Source organism: Hippopotamus amphibius, chromosome 14 (genome assembly GCF_030028045.1).
Source record: "Hippopotamus amphibius kiboko isolate mHipAmp2 chromosome 14, mHipAmp2.hap2, whole genome shotgun sequence".
In the NCBI taxonomy this organism is placed as follows: Eukaryota; Metazoa; Chordata; class Mammalia; order Artiodactyla; family Hippopotamidae; genus Hippopotamus; species Hippopotamus amphibius.
Window position 1 is genome coordinate 62679066 of NC_080199.1, and position 22368 is coordinate 62701433.

General features: G+C 35.3%; 1 protein-coding gene across 2 annotated transcripts in view; it reads right to left on the reverse strand.

Annotated features, from left to right (window-relative positions):
* The window catches only part of KPNA3 (karyopherin subunit alpha 3), an 89784-nt gene that overhangs the window by 20547 nt on the left and 46869 nt on the right, over window positions 1-22368 (reverse strand). For both annotated transcript variants that reach the window (XM_057707146.1, XM_057707145.1), the window contains exons 3-10: window positions 8720-8809; window positions 8502-8531; window positions 8362-8414; window positions 8130-8225; window positions 4881-4966; window positions 2259-2345; window positions 1726-1895; window positions 258-302 (exon numbers count right to left, since the gene is read on the reverse strand). In XM_057707146.1, the coding sequence (XP_057563129.1) occupies window positions 258-302; window positions 1726-1895; window positions 2259-2345; window positions 4881-4966; window positions 8130-8225; window positions 8362-8414; window positions 8502-8531; window positions 8720-8809 (657 nt within the window). The remainder of the gene's footprint in view (window positions 1-257; window positions 303-1725; window positions 1896-2258; window positions 2346-4880; window positions 4967-8129; window positions 8226-8361; window positions 8415-8501; window positions 8532-8719; window positions 8810-22368) is intronic.

Below are 22368 nucleotides of genomic sequence, written 5' to 3' on the forward strand. Positions count from 1 at the left end.
TAAACTAATTACATATGTGATAATTTCTCTAAAGTTAGCATTTTTGCTATCTGAGTGATTTAAGATATAAACTTAATTTAACTTTAATCCTATTTCTGAAAACCACATACACTGTGGAAGCTGGACAAGTTAATATGCTGACACTTATTAAAAGCATAAGAATAAATAACTCTTTAAAAAATTAAAACAAAACAAAACAAAAACCTTTCAGTCCCATCCAGAGCAAAATCCCAAATCTGAGCTTCTGCTTTACTTACATTTATGTCCGTATGGTATATGAGGACACATAATGCTGGCAAAATCTGTGGAAAGAAGACAAACAATAAATAACACTAGAGTGGATGAAGAGGTCTTTGTAAAAATGAATAACTTTGATAAAAAAAAAAAGCAGTAAATACTATTTGCAGGGCAAGAAAAACAACATTAAGTTTGTTTGAATCTCTATTAGGAAAAAAAAAATATGATAAATTCAATCTGAAAAACCAAAAAAATATTTCAGATATCTAATTAAAATATTCAACTAAGTCTGGCAGAGATTAATGTACCTTAAAGGAAAAGCATTTGTTTTCAAAAACCTTCTTTATGACATATGTCAACTGGAAAGAATGGAGATTCATGTATATAGTATAGCTATTTTAAAAAAGCTATTCTTAAAACTGCTGTCATCTCACTTACCTGCTTAAAGTAAAAATAAGATTTTATTTGATAAGCTACTTGAGTCAAATTAAAGTTTTTGATCTCAGATTTAGTCAAGAAAATTATGACTAGTATAAAGTATAAAGTTTGTTGAATTCAGGCATTACAGACCTTTTTTTAAATCTGGGGCGGGGGGTGGGGGCACCCAGAAGTGGGGGGAATCAGTAAGTACCCGTTCCACGAGGGCAAGAGGTGGCAGAAGATGGTGAACAACGTCAATTATAAACATTAAAGATTCACAGTCAATATTTCTCTACACAACCAAGTGATTAAAGGTTACAAAGGATTTTTTAAAACTTAAAATACTCAGGGACTTCCCTGGTAGTGCAGTGGATAAGACTCCACGTTCCTAATGCAGGGGGTCCGGGTTCAATCCCTGGTCAGGGAACTAGATCTCACATGCATGCTGCAGCTGGGAGTTCATATGCTGCAACTAAGGAGCCCTCGTGCTGCTAAGACCTGGTGCAACCAAATAAATAAATAAATATTAAAAACAAAAACAAAAACAAAAAAACCCAAACTTAAAATGCTCAGATCCATTTACAAATTAGATGTGAACAGCAAAGATTCTACTTTGCTTTTAATTAGCAAATTTAACACAAAGCATGTCACACATTAAGAGTACCAATTTTGTCAGGAATCAAGGGAAATTTCAACTGGACTTAATGCAAATTCATTCAAGAACATTTGCATATAAGTACACCAGTTTTATCTGTAGCAATCCCTTATTTTTTCAGTGTTAAACCAACAATGCAGTGTAGTAATAAAACCAAGATTTTATGCTCTTCTTTTGTATTTTTCTGCTTGAATTTATGGTTTCCTGAATTAGGGTGGACTGACATTCACTCAGGTGCCATAAGAGTCTCAACTTTTATTTCATAGGATTCAAAATTAAGTATGATACGTTTCTTAAATATCTCATACCTGCAATGAAATCAGTCTATGCATTATTTTATTCCCTGTGCATGAAAATCTAAAGCATAAACATAGGGAAAATATACCATCTGGCCTTTGCAATTCTTCATTTACCTCCTGAACTGTCTCCATAGGCGGTGGGGGGTCCTTATTCCTGCAGAGATTGACAATGACCCATGTGACGTTCCGAAGGAAGGTGATGGGAATGGAGGGATTGATGAAGGACAGAAGAGGTTTGACAACTCCCAGTGATATGACATAATCTCTACATTGAGGACCATCACCTACAGAAATGAAAATTGTATTTAAAAAAAAATTACATTCAGGATGAGAAAGTCTGAAATGTATGCAATGGCTCATGTTGGGACACTGATGTTCTATGTTTCCTCACCATTAGTCAAGGGCATCAAGTGTTGCTATTTCTCCAGATTTTGATTGGGGAACAAAAATTTAACCTACCAATCCTGATAGCAAATTGCATACCCATTTCAAAGAGGTACAATCTTAAGTTAGTATTTATGAAGCAAGAAGACAGTCAACCCACATTAAAATTAGAGGAAACATAGTGTGTAATGGCTATGCCAATGTAGGAAAAAAGTTAATTAAAATACTTAATTGGAATTTTTTCAAACCTAAATTCAACTTACCTATAATGTTTCCCAAAGCCCAGACTGCTTGTTCACAAACATTCTGATGTGGTGAATGGAGAAGTCTTAGAAAAAGAGGTACGGCATCTATAATAAAGAAAAACTAATATTTACACTGCAAAATGTTAGAGTTCATAGATTTCAGCCTTTACAAATAAGTTGATAAAATATAGAGTTTGGCACACTATAGTCGCCCAATTATAATTTACTGAATGAATAAATGTGGCAAATACCTTTACCCTAAATATAATGAATTTTAGTGTTTTCCACTACTAATATTCAAGTAACAAACCTACTGACAGTGTCTAGAAGTTGCTATTATATTATAAAACGAAAACAGCAGCATGAAATTTTTCCTATAATTTATTAAAAGTTTCTACCCTGAACACGTAACCTTAGAATATAATACTTTAGTCAGTATGATCTCAATTGATGATATAGGATTAACTAAGGAACTGATTATCCCCATATCAGGCCTACCTTATATTTCAAGATAATTTGTCAGCATAAGCCTTACTCTTTATATAACTTATGTGTTAATTCAAATTCCAAAACATAGCATCATATTCATTATAGGCAGAAACTAAGCATAAGCTAGATCACTTTTTCTTAAATTTAAGTCAATTGTATATTATCTCTAGGATTTTTAGCTGTATCTCTGCACTACCTGTATCATTATTTTTTCTTCAGATCTTTATTGGAGTAAAATTGCTTTACAATGTTACGCTAGTTTCCACTGTACAACAAAGTGAATCAGCTGTATTTATACATATATCCCTATATCCACTCCCTCTTAAGCCTCCCTCCCATCCTCCCTATCCCACCCCTCTAGGTGATCACCAATCATCGAGTTGCTCTCCCTGTGCTATGTAGCAACTTCCCACTAGCCATCAATTTTACATTTGGTAGTGTATATATGTCAATGCTACTCCCTCACTTCATCCCAGCTTCCCCTTCCCTGCTGTGTTCTCAAGTCCGTTCTCTGCATCTGTGTCTTTATTCTTGCCCTGCCACTGGTTTCAACAGTACCGTATTTTTTTAGATTCTGTATATATGCATTAGCATATGGTATTTGTTTTTCTCTTTCTGACTTAACTTCATTCTGTATAACAGACTCTAGGTCCATCCACCTCACTACAAATAACTCAATTTTATTCCTTTTTAAGGCTGAGTAATAATCCATTGTATACCTGTATTATTTATTTAATGTTCAAATTAAAATTGACTCACACTTTTAATAGTTTTATTGAGATATAATTTACATGCAATATGATTTATCTGTTTAAGTGTACAATTCAGTGGTTTTTACTACTTTATACAGAGTTGTGTAGTCATCACCACAATCTAATTTTACATTTCTATACCCCCAAAAGAAATCTGATACCCAGAAAAGTCTACTACCCTCTGCCCCAGCCCCAGGCAACCATTTACTCTGTTTTCTGTCTCTACAGACTTTCCTATTCTAGACATTTCATATAAATGAAATTGTATGATATGAAGTTTTCTGTTTGGATTCTTTCACTCAGAATAATGTTTTTGAGGCTTATGCATGTTATAGCATGTATCAGTATTGCATTTTCTTTTTTTATTTTGCTGAATAGTATTCAATGGTATACCACATTTTGTTTATCTGCTCATCAGCTAATGGATACTGGGGTTATTTCCATTTGGGGGCTATTATGAATAATATGAGTAATGCTGCTACAAATACTTCTGTACAAGTCTTTCTGTGGACGTGTTTTCATATCTCTTGGTTCCACGTAGTAGGTGAACTCCTAGGTCATATGGTAACTCTATGATTTAATAAACTGGTTTCCAAAGAGGCTACACTATTTTCCATTCCCACCAGCAATGTATGAAGGTTTAAACTGACTCACATTTGTATTTTAACTAATTTTATTCATGACTTCTGTAAATAGAATACCAGTACCAATCACCACACATAAAAGATAACCAAAAAATTAAAAATGAAAACAAAACACTGCTAATTAATTGTACGTACTAGTCTCTAATGAAAGCCCTAGTCTAAAATCTGTTCTCTTTTTGTTACAACTAACATCTACCTGGAATTCTTCTCTTTGACATAACTGAAATATCTAAAACAAAAGTGAACGAGAATAGTATTCTCACTACCTGATTCAATGCAACGTATTGCTGTATCATTTACAGCAATCATCTTGAGTACCACCTGATGTCAGTTGAGTGTCCCACACTTTAAGACTACTTGGTAACATCCAGTTTTTTTCAAAGAGCTTTTGACAGTTTGGGTCAACACACTAATAACAGCCCATCTTGAGGCAGGCAAAATTCTAAAAATATATGTTATGAGTTAAAAGACATAAGTAAATCAGCACCTTGGAGGCATTAGAAATAGAAAATTTAAATCCTATTATTAGGAAACAGTCTTGACCCCAAAAGATAAAACTTTTATTAACTTTTTAGTCACCACAATTAAAATTATTCAATGATAGCTATAGGAAAGATATTAACTATCATAAGTAACTTATAATACTCACAATTTTTAAAATGTTACAAGATAAAACTGTCTTTACAATAAAACACCACTTCCTTCCCTTTATTAAAAAAAAAAGGTTCAGCAAGTAAGGAAGTTAATTTACTTACTAGACTGTACAACAGCTTGAGTCTGCGCAGAAGTTCCTGATGCTATATTAGTTAATGCCCACGCAGCTTCAAACTGTAATGAAGGACTGTAAAAAACAATAAAAAAATCTTTAGACAGAAAAATACCATTTACATTTATGACCTGCAGATTATATGCTTATCCCTCACCTTGTCCTTAAATTTCACCTTATTATGTCCAACTGCCTGTTGGATATCTCTACCTGAATGTCTCATTTGCTCTCAAAGTCAGTCAATATAAACTTACTTCTTGTCCACTGGTAGTTGCAACATTTAGCCAGTCATTATTTTCCTTGACTCCTTCCCCTCCCACAGACATCTAATCAATAGGTCATATCAATTTACCTCTTAAGTGTTTCTTATATTTATAGCACCATCCTTAATATCACTGTGCCAGCTGAGGTCCTCATCATCTCATCTGAATCACTGCCACAACCTCTAGACAGGTCTTAAAGCTCTGACTCCACTACACAATCTGCTTTACATACTGGAGATATTACAAGGCTACACAATTTTGCTGAAAGTATGAGATCATTATAATTCAGAATTGTGAGGGAAGACCTCATAAAGAAAGGGAAAACTGAGCTAGCTTTTCAAAGATGGGTAAAGAAAGAAAGGCACTGACAACTGGATAAACAAATAAAAGTATCATGGGTGGGATGATCATGATGTGTACAGATGACTACAAAGAGATCAAGAGAGCTGAAGCCACGAAGGTATACAAAAATTTAACATGGGGTGAAACCGGAAGGGTAGGTTACCTAAGTTTGTGTGTGTGGTATGGGAAGTAGGACTCAAATCTCAGGCTTCAGAACTTGGAATTTATTTATAGACACACTAAGTAGGAAGTGTTACTGAAAAGTGAAATAAAGAAAATATTGCTGGAGTCCATGCAGAATAGATAAAAAAAGGTTAAAGGCTGATGTAGGAAAAATCTTGTAAGAAATTATCTACATTGGGACTTCGCTGGTGGCGCAGTAGTGAAGAATCCACCTGCCAACGCAGGGGACATGGGTTCAAGCCCTGGTCCGGGAAGACCCCACATGCCGCAGAGCAACTAAACCCATGCAGCACAACTACTGAGCTTGTGCTCTAGAGCCCTCCAGCCACAACTACTGAAGCCTACAAGCCTAGAGTCCGTGCACCACAACGATTTCCCCGCTCTCCTCAACTAGAGAAAGCCTGCGAGCAGCAATGAAGACCCAATGCAGCCAAAAATAAATAAATAAATTTATTTTTTTTTTAAAAAAGAAATTATCTACATTAAGTTAGGATAGACAGATGAAAAACATAAATTCTTTTAAAAAGAATACTAAGGTAGGAGGGGACGGTAGTGAGCAAAAACCAAGGAGAGCCAAAGGTTAGGGACATAGAAGAAACTCTATAAATACCAAAGAAAGAGAGTGAAGTTGTTAATACCAAAAGGTTAGAGAGATCAGAGAAGGAAAAGGTTTTTAAGGAGAATAAATGTCAGCGATACAGTAAGTCATGAGGTTAAAAAGATGGAACAGATGAGAATATGAAGTAGCAGACAAGAACTGCATGATGAACTTTGGCAAAAGGCAAGTGATAAGAGACTACCGAGGCTAAGGAGAAATAAAGGGATGATAAGATCAAAGATGATGAGAGTTTATGTTGTCCCAGACTAGAAGAAAGGGTTATTAAACTAGGCTAGGTGGTTTGTCAAAATACTGACAACGAGGGCCTTAAATGAGAAAACAGAAAGATGTAAAAAATACAATTACAAAGCCAGAGAAAGTCTTCTAAGATGTCATTTGAAAAAAGAGAAGATAGAGAAAAAATGAATACAATAAGTAAACAATAAATGAACATTTATTATAAGCTTGATGTTGTGTAGTGTTTTGTATATATTATTTTCATTCCTCACAACCACCTAACTTTTATAGATGAGGCAGCTGAGGCTCAAAATGCTACTTGGGTTTTGGTCAGCAACAAACCTTGGATTTAAACCAACGTCACTTGGCTCCAAAGCCTATGGGTCTTTTATATTATGACACAATTTCCCATGACAAATCCATCAAGTCAAGTCAGATCAAAACCACTGACAATTTTCTATTTTTACTTTGGGTGATAGTTACATAGGTCTGCATATATTTTAGCAAACTCTTCTGTACATACACTATATTTCACAGATACACCTACATAAACAGGCCCATGTCAAAGACCAAAATGTAAAAAAAAGGGAGAGGAAGAAAAGGAGAAGGAGAAGAAGGAGGAAAGAAAAGCAGATCAAGGACAAAATGAGGGCTTTAAAAAAGTAGAGGTAAATAGAAATTTTTTTAAACAACTGAAATAAAACTTATTTTTACTTAAATCTTGTCATGGAAAATATATACGATAGTATTAAAAAAGTGTTAAGGGCTTTTGCAGGGATTGTTGTGGCACATAATGGAAGCAGAAGGAAATATTTTTAAGTAATAAAAAGCATTAGTGGAAACATTTATATACCACTATTTTAATCTAGTCTCCTGAAAATCTCAGACAATATTTAGCAAAAGTATCCCATGTCTAAATGCCCCTTAAATGTAAAATTAGCATTTGTTTCAATGTATGGTGGAGTTGAAACTTAACATTCTCCCCAGTTAACTCAAAGTGATGAGGTTTAAGATATAGCACACCAAGAAATGGGGCCAGTACCTCAAAAGATACCAAGTGGTGTTTTTCCCTTCCTATTCTGGAAAATTACAATCTGCTCTCTTATCTTTACCACAAATAAAAACCATGAGGATAGACAACTAATCATGGCTGGAGTTCTGTTAAAGACTTCTCAGAGTATCAGTGGATCAGCTGGAATATTCCCAGGGTAAGAAAGAGCTACTGAGTTCTGGAAACCATTCATGTTGACTCAAGTCATGAGGTTAATCTATATATAGACTCATAAGCAAAGAGTGACTCAAACTCTATTTGGGTTGTTTTAAAATATTACTTTAAAAAGACCAACTAACAAAGACTATAAATATTTGAGATAAGTTAGAACAGACAATAAACAGAAGCTAAAATTTTCCTAGAAAATACACACACTTCAAAAACTAAAAAGAGAAGCACTTTAGGTCTGCTGAATGTGATCACAGAATAAGAAAATTACATTAAAATACATGACAAATGAAAAATGTGATAAATGCAAAACCACATGGAACCCATTGGTGAAATAATAATCACAAATTTTCAGTTAGCTGAAAAAAGTGAACAGGGAGTCAAATCCATACTTACTTATCATCCCTTTCTAGACATTTCACTAGAATTGGTAAAATCCCAGATTTTATCAGGTCATCAATTGGTGGATTTCTGTCACTGGATAATAGCTTTCTAGAAATAGAAATATAAGAAATTAACTGCTATATTTTCAAACTATTAATAGAAATAACAATGTACTACTCCTAGACTATCAGCTAGGACACCCTAGGTGTTACATAATTCTCTTTCTAGACAAATTAGTACTTACCTTGCAGCCTGGACAGCACTCAACTGGACCACTGGGTTATCACTTGTGGCATTCTGCAATACCAAATGTAAATTTCAGAAATTAAAAAGAAATTCAATTTCAAAATACTTCAAAATGAGAATATTAAATTAATAACATACCTGCAATATAGCTTCTAGTGTTACATTTTGCTTAAAAAGAAAAAAAGATAGTTCAGCAAAGAGTTTAATAGCAAAATTACTTTTATTAAGTAATCTATTTACTAAAGTTAAGAGTTAATATACCTTAATTATCATTGTAAAACTGGTCTTAGATTGAGAATGCAGTTCTCTGGTTATTATAAAAATTATTTTTCAAACACCTTATAAGAATAACTTACTGCTTTAAAATCAGCATCAACATCTGAATCTTCTAAACTTTCTTCTTGGGGAACATTTCTTTTTTTCAGTAAGTGTTCATCTCTTTTGTTCTGAAAGACAACCAATAAATAGCTAAGAAGTCATGAAGGCTGCTGTTAATGAAAAATCCATTAAAATTATTTCAACTTTATCAGGCAACTGTGAAACAAACACTAAATCTCCAATAGGATAATATCAATTAAATGTGTATACTGCAAACCCATGACAGGCCACATTCTGGATCTGGTAACAAAATTAACTTGTTTAAAGGCCAGCATTCATACACACACACACACACACACACACACATACACACACACACTTTATTAAGCACCAACTGTTTTGACCAATACTATGCCTCCTAATCTGCAGTGAAGATTTACATTTTAAAATTTACATTATTATTATTATTATAAAAGTCTAGCAAATATATTTCAACTGGTATGCTAGCTTTCATCAACTTACTACTAATGGTTGCCTGAAGCAATTTATTAAGAAGTCAGCTTAATGAGAAAGAGTTTATTGCTCAATGTTAAGGGTGGTATGTTTGTTGGGAGTGGGGGGAAGAGGAATTCATTAGCATAAATGCCATCTAATTGCTATCATCTCAGATTTAAACTCTTGCTATCTGGCTTTTCTTTTCTTTTTCTTTCTCTTTTTTTAAAATCATCTTCACTTTTATTTTTCTTTTCCTTTTCTTGGCCACGCCACTCAGCATGTGGGATCTTAGTTCCCCAATCAGGGACTAAACCCATACCGCCTGCAATGGAAGCGCAAAGTCTTAACTACTGGGCCACCAGGGAAGTCCCCTATCTGGCTTTTATAACAGAAATTCTCTACTAGCAAAAATATTTCTACATTTTATGGGATTTCAATTATTTGTAATGGCAACCTGTGCCATTTTACATAATATATAACTTTGGTTAAACTACAATTTTCTCTAAGTTTTTAGTTTGTCTACAGAATTAAGTCAAACTAAATTAAATGACTAAATGATATCTGAGATTCTTTTCAATTTAAAATTTCAAGGCTTTACCTTCTAGTCTTCAATATTTACAGAAGTGTTTGATTACAGCAGAAAGCTATTGATGAGGCATTGATATTGATGCTGAAATTCAGATCAAATATAAAATTAAAACTAAAAACAGACATCTGAAGCTTACTGGCTTGTCTGCATGGTATCTACTTTCGTGCTATGTATAAGTAAGCATGTTTAAACAGATGCTTATGTATATGCTAATCCTTAAGAGATTACCAACTTCAAATTATATCACAGCATACTTCTTTAGTAACTACTCAAAAAATTAATTCTACATTATTGTAAAATTAATGCAACTCACAAATATGAAAATACATGCATTGATATTTTATAGTCCCAAGTGGCCCCCCACAAAATACTTATTAATTTATAGAGGAAAAATTTCACAGACAGCATCTCGACCAAGTGGCAAAGGTTTCCATCAAGAGTAAAGGAAAAATTTGTATAGTACAGGGAACTCTACTCAGTACTCTGTAATAGCCTATACAGGAAAATAATCTAGAAGAGAATGGATATATGTATATGTACAGTTGATTCACTTTGTTGTACACCTGAAACTAACACAACGTTGTAAATCAACTACACGCCTATAAAATTTTTTTTAATTCAAATATAACTGGATAAAGGTATAGGAAAAATCAACATGGTGCGCCTTCTGGTCTGACATACTGAGAAAACAGTATCACCTTGGTGGTAGTCCTGACCAAAATAATAATAATAGTAGTAACAGTAGTAACAGTAGCAGTAACAACCACCCGGGAAAAGTCAGACAAACCCAAATCTGCCATTCTACTAAGAAACCAGTCTATACTCTTCAAATACACAGCCATGAAAGATAAAAGACTGAAGAACTACTGGATCTAAGGAGACTTAAGAAACATGACAACTAAGTGCAATGTCTAATTCTAGACTGGATCTTGGGTTTATAAAGGACTATCGGGAAAAACTAGCAAACTATGAGTGGGGGTCTAAGGATTAGATAGTAGAAATTTATCTATGTGAACTTGACAAACACATTGTGGTTATACTGGAAAGTGTATGAACTGATGTATTAAGGGTATAAGGGGGCACCATGCCACTATATACATATCAGAGAGAAAGTGAGAATAAGGCACATATGGGAAAATGCTAAGAATCAAGGAAGCTGGGTGCTAACTGAAAGGTGTACTTTTTTGGTACTATTCTTACAACTCTGAATTTCAAACTGCAAGTTTGAAATTGTTTCCAAATTTTAAAAAAAATCTATGCTTTATACTTTGTGATTTATAACAATCTTAAACTCTATTATATGGTAATTTTTAACATCTCAATTTAATCCATTTATAAAGTTTCAACAAAGTTGATCTCTCAAGAGATAAACAAGACAAAAATTATTCTAACCCTGATTCCATTCTGTTTTCATTCTCTGCATCCTTTAACTTTTCCAGAGCCTGAATAATTAAGCTTCTAAAGGCCTTTTAGGGATCTTACTCCCCCCCCCCCATTCCTCTTACTCTCCCAGGTATTTCAGGCATAAAAGCAATACAAAGCATAAATACAACTAAAGCCTCCTCTATACAAAGATGCCCAATCTGAGGACAGCATTTTATCATTATATATTATGTTTGCTATAAGGAAGCTCCTTTCTAATCCTAATTTGCTAATTATTTTTATCTTTTTAAGCTACAAACAGGTGCTTGATTTTATAAGCTTTGCTTTTTTTGTACCTATTGAAATGGACATATAATTTTCCCCTTTCATCTATAAATGTGGTAAACTAATTGATTTCCTAATGTTAAACTTAGAACCTTGTACTGCTTAACTTATAACATTGTAAATCCTGATAAACCTTTCTTAGAATTAAAAAATATGTGTGTGTCTGTGTGTGTGTGGTGTGTGTGTGTGTGTGTGTATGGATTCAGTACTGGATTCAGTACTGGATTCAATTTACTAATATTTTAGGACTTTTTTCACCTATGTTCATAAGTGAAACTGGCTTACATGCATCTTTTCTCATGCTGTCTTGGTCTGGTTCTTGGTGTCATGGTTTGTTAGCCTAATTAAATGAGTTGGGAAAAGTTCCCTCTACTTTCTCTGAAATCACTGAATAAGGCTGAAACTGTCTATTCCTTGCATGTTTGCTGGAGTTCTATCTGTAAGTACCTTTTCTTTTCCGGGGGGTAAGAGGTTAAGTTTTTAGCTACTGATCTAATTTTTAAAAATTTTTAAAAAATCTATTCACGTCTTTAATTTTTTTCCACTAGGAAACTGTCCATTTCACCTAAGTTTTCAAATTAACTGGCATATAATTGCTCATATTCAAATTGTGGTTATTTAAAAAAAATGGTTATAATTTCCCTTCCCTTATCTATGCCTCTGGATAATCTGGTCCTGTACTTATTCCAGGTGTGGCTATGTGACTTGTTTTGGCAACGGACTTGAATTAGGTAAATGGACTTGAAAAGTTCCTACACATCCAAGCATGTCCGCTGCTTTTACAATTCTAGAACCACCACGTGAACAACTCTGAGCTAGCCTGTTGGGGGATGAGGGCTATGTGGAAGACAGCCAAGGTCTCAGCCAACAGCCAGAAACTTGTGTGAGACCATCTTAGGTCATCTAGTCACCAGCTAATCTACCAGCTGACCAGTGGTGAGTGAAGGAGCCCAGCAGAGATCAGGTGAACTGGCCCAGATCAGAACAATCACTCTGCCAACCCACCGAATTGTTAGCTGAATAAAATGGCTATTGTGTTAAGCCACTTAGTTTTGGAGTGGTTTATCATGCAGTAAAAACTGAGCGATGTACTAATATTCTTAAAAATAATGCTACATATGTTTAACATGCCTTTTAAATTCCTTTTTTTCTCTACTTGCTTTAATTGCTCTTGTAAACTAACACTTCAACTGTACTCCACAGGTTCTGACATGTAGCACTTTCCTATTGTTCATACCTTGGTATTAACTAATTTCCAGTAGGATTTCCTGATGCCCAAGGTATTTAAAAGTGCTTACTTTTCCCCCACAATTATGAGGTTTTTGCAATTATCTCATTCACTGATTTCTCATTTAATTGTATTGTGATCAGAGGACAAAGTTTGTACAAAGGCTGTACTGAAATTAGCTGACATTTGCTTTATACCAGAATTTCCCAAACTTTCTCAGTCCACTGTGTAGGCCAAAGGAAGTACCCAACAGTTTCCTTTATGAGGTAGTTAGGTCCAAAGAACTTAAACAGTAATTTGCAGGGGGGGGGGGACGACACAGAAGTTAACATAATTTTATTTCACTCAGACAAAATATGTGATTGAAAAAACATAGTGCATGGACTTCCCTGGTGGCACAGTGGTTGAGAACCTGCCTGCCAATGCAGGGGACAAAGGTCGATCCCTGGTCCAGGAAGATCCCACGTGCCTCGGAGCAACTAAGCCCGTTCGCCACAGCTACTGAGCCTGTGCTCTAGAGCCCTCAAGCCACAACTACTGAGCCCAAACACCACAACTACTGAAGCCCACGCACTTAGAGCCCACGCTCTGCAACAAGAGAAGCCACTGCAATGAGAAGCCTGTGCACTGCAACAATGAATAGCCCCCTCTTGCTGCAGCTAGAGAAAAGCCCACACACAGCAATGAAGACCCAATGCAGCCAAAAAAACAAAAAAAAAGCACAACGCAATCTAATGTTTACACTGTGAACTATTTCAAGATCTAATGATTCTGTGGTATCTGAAATGTTAGGTGTCACTGTGTTTCCCACAAAAATTTAGAATATCCCAAGGAGTTTCTTGGATTCACTATGGGGGCCCACGGTACCTTACTGCACAGTGTAGCAACTATGGCTTTATACTATCACAAAACCAATTTTCAAATAAGCATGGGATTTTATATGTGTTTATGAGATAATACTTGCAAATTATTTACCTTTCTATCTCCTATTAATCAGTATGTTTATTGTTGACAGAAGTTCCCCCACAATTATTATGTCTCTGACAAATTTCTCCTTGAAATTTTGTTCATTCTGGCTTATATATATTTGGGCATACACAAATTTAGTATTATTATGGCTTCTTAGTAAGTTGTTTCTTTTATCAAAAATTAAGTAACAACCTTCGTATTTGAGTTGAAAACATCCTAACATAGTCCATTTTGGGCATCCTAGGGCATGAAAGTCACACTTCACTCTTAACAAAAAATATGTATGACCCAAGTTAAGATAATCAATCTCAGGGCAGGTTTCTGGTGATGTGATTAATCATTAAAGGAATCATCACCAAAACCAATCACTTAAACTGTCCTTTTGCTTGTCACCTAGAGATTTTTACCCTCTTACAGACTGTACTATAGTAAGTGCATCATCTATAAAAGATACGTTCTCTTTTGTCAAGTGGGAAGGGAGCTCAGAGGATATGGAAACTGGCCTAGTTTCTACACTTTATCTCCAAACACATACACAGAGATTAGATCCATTTCAAAGTTCCTTTAGAAATCCATTATTAATCTATTATCCCATGTATGTATTTAATACTTTTTTAATCTTCTGTTTTCTGACATTTGGTTGAACCACATGGAATTGCCACTTTGTAGATCAAAAAGATTAATTATGGGCAATTTCTTATGACTCAACCTAATATTTTTTGAGTTAACAAATTCTATGTTATTAATCTCTATATAAATTCTTTTTCATTCCATCTTGAAAAAGTGGCTTGCAATTACTATACCTAAATATGTGGAACAAGTCAACAGTCACTTCTTATACATGTTATGAAAAGGATAGATAATTTACCAGCCACACTTCAAACTTGAATAAGTAATTAAATTTGTTTTAACCCAGCAATACCATCACTGTTTTAAAACTTTATCTAGTGATAGTTCCAGTAAAACTTAAATCTTTATTTTACAGATGAATAAAAGGAGACAGAGAATCTGGCTAAATTAAGTCGTATACTTGGGAAATATCAGTTAACATTTGAACTCGCAGACTACAGAGCTAGAGACTGTCGTCGCTACAGAGACTGTTTCTTAAATATATTCTACTGCTTGCCTTTTTAAAGATGTAGTCCAACTCTGGTTGCATCTAAATGCTTCTAAAGATGTAGAAAAAAATGCTCACAAGATAGATCTTCCCCTCAATATTAACATTTATGAAATGACACTACTGCTGGGTGGTTACATGAATTTTCACCCATGAGTTTTATATGTTATGTTTACATTTTGGGCACTCTGCTCAGTGTGTTATACTTCAACTGAAAATTGGAAAAACAAAAACATTACCTGTTCATCAATCAGGTAAAAATCTGACCACCTAACGCAAATTGTTTTTCCTGCAGAATCACTTAACTGATCTTATGAAATGACTGCTTTTCTTCTTTTCAAATGGATTTTAATTTACCAATTCAGGGGTTTTTTTAATTAAAACTTTTGTTGAGTTGATTGTAAATCTGCATGCACTTGTAAGAAATAATGCAGAAATCCCTCCTACACTTTACCCAGGTTTCCCCAATGGTAACATTTTGCAGAACTATAGTAAAACATCACAACCAGGATATTGACATTGATACAATCCACTGATTTTATTCAGAATTTGTCTTACTCGCATTCATTGTATTTGTGTTTATGTGTATTTAGTCCTATACAATTTTATCACCTGTGTGTGTTCTTGTATCCACCATTATAGTCAAGATACTGAATAATTCCAAAACCAGAAAATGCCCCCCTGTTGCTTTTTCATAGGCAAACCACCTCCCTCTCACTTCCCTGCCCCCACTAATCCCCAATAACCACTTATATGTCCTCCATTTCCAAAATTTCATCATTTAAAAAATATTCTGTAAATGGAATCATATAGTATATAATCTTTCTGTGATGGGTGTTTTGTTTTGTTTTTTTTGCCCACCATAATTCCCTGGAAATTCATACAAGCTGTTGCTTCTATCAGTAGTTTGCATGTGTTCCAGAGTGACTGTACCACTTTACAGTCCCACCAGCAATGTTGTATGAGTGATCCAGTTTCTCTGTATCCTCACCAGAATCTGATGTTATCACTATTTTTTTACTCTAGCCATTCTGATACATGCTTTTAGTTGGTTTTAATCCATATTTCCTTGACGGCTAATGAGGCATTAATCATCACCATCACCATGATTGCCGTTGGTATATCGCCTTCAATGAAATGTCTCTTCACATCTTTTGCCCATTTTCTAACTGGATTGTTCCGGGTTTTTTTTTTTACTGTTGAGCTTTAAGAGTTCATTATATGCTATATACCAGGCCTGCAATGGATATGTGGTTTTCTTCCAGTCTCTAACTTGTATTTGCAACCTATTCACATGGGCTTTCACAGAGCAAAAATTTTTAATTAGTTAAAAGTCCAAATTTCCTTTTACGGATTATGATTTTGTGGTGAAGTACAAGAACTCTTTGCCTGGTTCTGGATCCTGATGATTTTCCTCCATTTTCTCCCCCTAAAAGTTTTATGCTTTTGGGACTTCCCTGGTGGTCCAGTGATCAAAGCAGGGGCCCTGGGTTTGATCCCTGGTTGGGGAACTAAGATCCCATATACCACACAATGAAGCCTGCGTGCCACAACTAGAGATGCACATGAGCCACAACTAGAGAAGCCTACGTGCCACAAAGAAGATCCAGTGTAGCCAAAATTAATTAACTGACTGACTGATTAAAGATCATGTCATTGGTGGACAGAGATAATTTTAAAAAAGTTTTATGCTTTACATTTACATCTAGGATACATTTTGTGTTGCATAAAGTGTGAGATTTAAGTTGAGGTTCTTTTTTTTTCCTTTCTTCTCTTTCTTTTCTTTATTTTTTTTGCCTATAGATGTCCAGTTGTTCTAGTTCTGTACCATTTGTTAAAAAGGCTATCCTTCCTCCATTAAATTAGTTTTGCACTTCTGCCAGGTATTTTGCATGGGTTTATCTTCTGGGTTCTATCTTCTGTTCCATTGATTTGTATGTCTATCCTTCTGCCAATACCACAGTGTCCACTACTGTGCCTATTCCATTAGCTTTACTACTGGGTAGAGCAACTGCTCCTGCTTTATTCTTTATCAGGATTATTTTAGCTCCTCTGGAGCCTATGCGTTCCCATGTACATTTTACATTAAAGTTTGATTATGTCTACAAAAAACCTTGGAGAGATTTTGATAACAACCGATAAATCTGAGAATAAGCATCTTTACTCAGTCAATGACCACAGTATATGCCTCTCCATTTACTTAAGTCTCATTTGATTTCTTTCATCAGCATTTTATAATATTCAGCATACAGATCCTATACATGTTTTGTTAATGTATATCAAGATATTTTATGTTTTTTGGAGTGATTATAAATGGTATTGTGCTTTTCATTTCGGCTTCTGCAAGCTCGTTGTTAGCATATATAAGTGACTGACTTTTATGTGTGATCCTGTGTTCTGTGACACTGCTAAACTCACTTGTTAGTTCTAGAAACTATTTTGTAGATTCTTCTGCATTTTTTACATAGATAATCATGTCATCTAGAAATAGGGACAGTTTTATTTCTGCTATTACAAATTATGTCTTTTCTTTTTCTTGACTTACAGCACTTGCAAGGAACTTCCAGCACTACATTAAACAAGACTGGTGAGGACGAACATCCTTGTGTTGTTCCCAGATCTTAGGGGAAAACATTTAGTCTCTCACCATTAAGTATGATGTTAGCTATGGGGTTTTTTGTAGATGCTGTTTATCAAGTCCAGGTAATTCCCTTCTATGTCTAATTGGTTAAGTTTTATCAGGAATGGGTGTCAAATGCTTTTCAGCATCAACTGATATGATCATATGATTTTTCTTCTTTAGCTTGTGAATATGGGAAATTTAAGCTACTTTTAAAAAGAGATACTTCACTTAAAAAGTCAAACAACTGGAGAAAAGGGAACTCTCCTGCACTGTTGGTGGGACTGTAAGTTGGTACAGCCACTATGGAAAACAATTTGGAGGTTCCTTAAAAAACTACAAATAGAACTACCATATGATCCAGTCATCCCACTACTGGGCATATACTCGAAGAAAACCATAATCCCAAAAGAAACTTGTACCATAATGTTTATTGCAGCACTATTTACAATAGCCAGGACATGGAAGCAACCAAAATGCCCATCAACAAATGAATGGATACAGAAGATGTGGCATATATATACAATGGAATATTACTCAGCTATAAAAAGGGATGAGATGGAGCTATATGTAATGAGGTGGATAGAACTACAATCTGTCATACACAGTGAAGTAAGTCAGAAAGAGAAGGACAAATATTGTATGCTAACTCACATATACGGAATCTAAAAATGGTACTGATGAACTCAGTGACAAGAATAAGGATGCAGATACAGAGAATGGACTGGAGAACTCGAGGTATGGGAGGGGGCGGGGGGTGAAGGGGAAACTGAGACGAAGCGCGAGAGTAGCACAGACATATATATACTACCAACTGTAAAATAGTCAGTGGGAAGTTGTTGTATAACAAAGGGAGTTCAACTCGAGGATGGAAGATGCCTTGGAGGACTGGGGCAGGGAGGGTGGGGGGGACTCGAGAGGGGGGGTCGGGGAAAGGAGGGAGTATGGGGATGTGTGTATGGAAACAGATGATTGAACCTGGTGTACCCCCCCCCAAAAAAAAAAAAAAAAAAGTCAAACAACTAAATCAAGTACTGGGGGGGACTTCCTAGTGGCACTGTGGTTAAGAATCTGCCTGCCAATGCAGGGGACATGGGTTCAATCCCTGGTTCAGGAAGATCCCACATGCTGCAGAGCAACTAAGCCCACGTACCACAACTACTGAAGCCCAAGTGCCTAGAGCCCGTGCTCCACAACAAGAGAAGCCACTGCAACAAGAAGCCTGTGCACCACAATGAAGAGTAGCCCCCGTTCTCCACAACTAGAGAAAACCCATGTGCAGCAACAAAGACACAATGCAGCCAATAAATAAATAATAAATTTTTTTAAAAAAAAATACATAAAACAAGTACTGGATCTGATCAATTCCAAGGAGCATTTTGGTGGTATTTTTCTTTATGTAAGAACTTAATCTACCCCGATCACAGACCTAATGACAGTAAAGTACTATGGCATATCAGAGTGACCAATAACCAAGAGAAGATTATATCAAGTTAATACAATGTGCCAAAGTTATAAATACCAGTGACGGGTTTTGGATTGATTTTCACTTTATAAGGAATTATTCACTTAAACATTTACATTGAGAGGCATTATAGCATAATGGTTAAAAGCTCAGCTCTGCCATTTTGTGTGACTTCAGGCAAGTTATTTAATTCCTATGTAACTCTGTTTACAACATGATATAAAACAGAAATAAAGACTTCTCTGTAAATGTTGATGCATAAGGACCTAATTAAATAAGAAAGCAAGAGATCAAAGATGTAAAAGAAAACCAAAGAGTTCAAACAAAAAGAGTGTGATGCCAGTAAAACACTACATATTAATAACTAGCTCTCACCCTCGATTTTTATAGATCAGTATCAGTGTTATTCAAAATATGGTCATTGGCTAAAAGTCCTTGAACCATTTGTTGCATGTTTGCTACAAGATAAGGAGCTTGGGCTAGTAATCAATTGTGAAAATAAATACACCATTTAGTTCCATTATTTATTTATTTAGGCAGAAAGTTTTTTGTGGTAAAGGAAGCAGTGTCTTATTTAATATTTTGACACAAGCTCCCTGACTTGTCACAGATCAGGTCTTCTGAGTAGCACTGCTCTATATCTAAAGTGTTTTCCTCAAAACTTCAATAAATGATTTAAATTTAAGTAAAAATTTAAGATATAATTCCATTAAATTCTTGAGTATTAGCATTTAATGAGTACCAACTACATGTCCCGAATTTTTTTTTAATTGGAATATAATTGCTTTACACTCTTGTACCAGTTTTTGAGGTACACCAAAGTCAATCAGCTGTATTTATACACATATCCCCATATTCCCTCCCTCCCTCGACTCCCCCCCACCCTCCCTGTCCCGGCCCTCTAAGGCATCATCCATCATCAAGTTGATCTCCCTTTGTTATACAGCAACTTCCCACTGGCTATCTATTTTACAGTTGGTAGTATATATGTGTCTATGCTTACTCTCTCACTTTGTCCCAGCCTCCCCTTCACCCCCCGCACCCCCCAACCTCATGTCCTCCAGTCCATTCTCTGCATCTGCACATGTCCGGAATTGACTAGGCATTTTGGGATGGGCTGGGAGAGAGACCTAGGAGTACTGGGGTGGGGAGATTGGGAATGTATCAGGGGAGTGTGGTTACTGCCTTCACTTTAGAAGCTTACCATTTAATAGAAATGTGTAGAGCTCATCTAAGAAAAAGAAACTGGAAACTAGCTCTCTTTCTCGTATTTTCAAGAATCTCAATGTCAGTAATTACAATGCTGTGATTTTCTCCCCATTAGAGCAAGAGAGATAGCAAGGCTGACATCAGAGACAGACACTCTGACCGTAAAGAGTGGAGGAATCTTCTTTTGAAGGGCTCTACACACCTCTGGAGAATTATATCAAAATCAATTCAACTTTGAAGTTTAGGCTGTGTTTCACGAAGGGATCACTTTCTGCTGCTTATTCAGGGAATTCTGAAATGTGAAATAAGGAATTGCTTGCGATTTCTTCAGTTAATTTCATTTTGATCATCTTACAATGATTTTTCAGGAATTAATCATAGTAATTGGAAAGGAAATAATGTTATCCAGAAAGAAAAAAAAGAAGAGATAAGAAAGAGGTCTCTAAAGAAACAAAGGTGGGTATTAAAAAAGATGTAATCTGACAAGCAAGAAATTATCAGAAGGGTTAAAAAGTTTAAAACAGAAGAGAATTCTGAACCATACCATGACCAATACAAAAGTTTCAGAATTGTATTCCAAGCATGAAAAGTTAAGGGAAAGTGAAGGTTTATATCTGAGGAGAGCTGGTGTAACATTAAGGGATAACAATAAGTGAATAATTACTTAATTCCAATTTTATTCCTAGCAGCTCTATTAGAGAACGACCTTCACATGATGAATGAAAAACCAGATACAAAAGGACACACACCATTCTATTTACATAAAGTTCAAAATATGCAAAATTGGCAAAAGCATCTATAATGTTAGAAATCAGGATAATGGTTACCTTTGGGGGAAAGTAATAACTGTGAAGGGGCCTTGGGATACAGGTAGTGTTTTCTTTCTTGATCTAGGAGCTGATTACACAGATGTGTCCATTTTGTGAAAATTCATCAAGCTGTACACTTAAGCTGTGTTGATTTTTTTGTATGTATGTTATATGTCAATAAAAAGTTTAAAAGAAAAGGAAGCTATACTCAGCTATAAAAAGGGATGAGATGGAGCTATATGTAATGAGGTGGATAGAACTACAATCTGTCATACACAGTGAAGTAAGTCAGAAAGAGAAGGACAAATATTGTATGCTAACTCACATATACGGAATCTAAAAATGGTACTGATGAACTCAGTGACAAGAACAAGGAAGCAGATACAGATAATGGACTGGAGAACTCGAGGTATGGGAGGGGGCAGGGGGTGAAGGGGAAACTGAGAAGAAGCGAGAGAGTAGCACAGACATATATATACTACCAACTGTAAAACAGTCAGTGGGAAGTTGTATAACAAAGGGAGTCCAACTCGAGGATGGAAGATGCCTTAGAGGACTGGGGCAGGGAGGGTGGGGGGGACTCAAGGGGGGGGCGTCAAGGAAGGGAGGGAATATGCGGATATGTGTATAAAAACAGTTGATTGAACCTGGTGTACCCCCAAAAAAATAAAAAAATAAATAAAAAAAAAAAAAAAAAGAAAAGGAAGCTAAATCCAAAGTATTAAGATTGGCAAGGAGCTCACCTTACTCATTTTATTAAGCTAAGGCCTAGTTCACTCCTCTGGTCCAAATGACCCAAGGATCTGAAAAAACCTGAAAATATGACTGCCAAATCAATGATGTTAATTTGTAAGTATCCATGAAGTTAAGGAGTTGAAATAACATGGGATTAACAATTATTTTTCAAATTTAATAAAAACTGGGGTAGAGGGGGTATAGGAGAATGGATCTCAGGAACTATATACTATAGCAAGGAGTGTAACATGATGCTGAGCAAAAATTCACGACATAAAGTGGGTATTAAACAAATACTTATTGAGTAAATACATGCACAGGTCCATTTAATTCCAGTGACTCACTGAGAGAGTGTCAGAATCAAGACCTTCTTTCTCTCTAAAACTGAAGTTTCAAGATGACAATTTAATATGTGAGTTTTAGGGGTGAATTAGATCAAAATATAATCAAAGACAAAGATTTAGAAATAAGTTTCAAATCTATTTTTTAAATGTACATGTATGTAGACAGAACTTATTATGTGTACTTTCTTAATTGGTAATTAAAATTTGCTTAAAATGTGCTTGCATGAAAACACAATTTAACAAAGGTAATTCAAAAAATGTTAACAGTATTTGCAATTCAATTGAAAAGATAAAGGTTATTCTATTTATTTTTCTAAAGTGTCTTTAACAAGGATATATAACTTTTACATAAGGAAGGTGGAGGAATTCTGTCTAGCACATAGCCCACAGAAAGAGGATA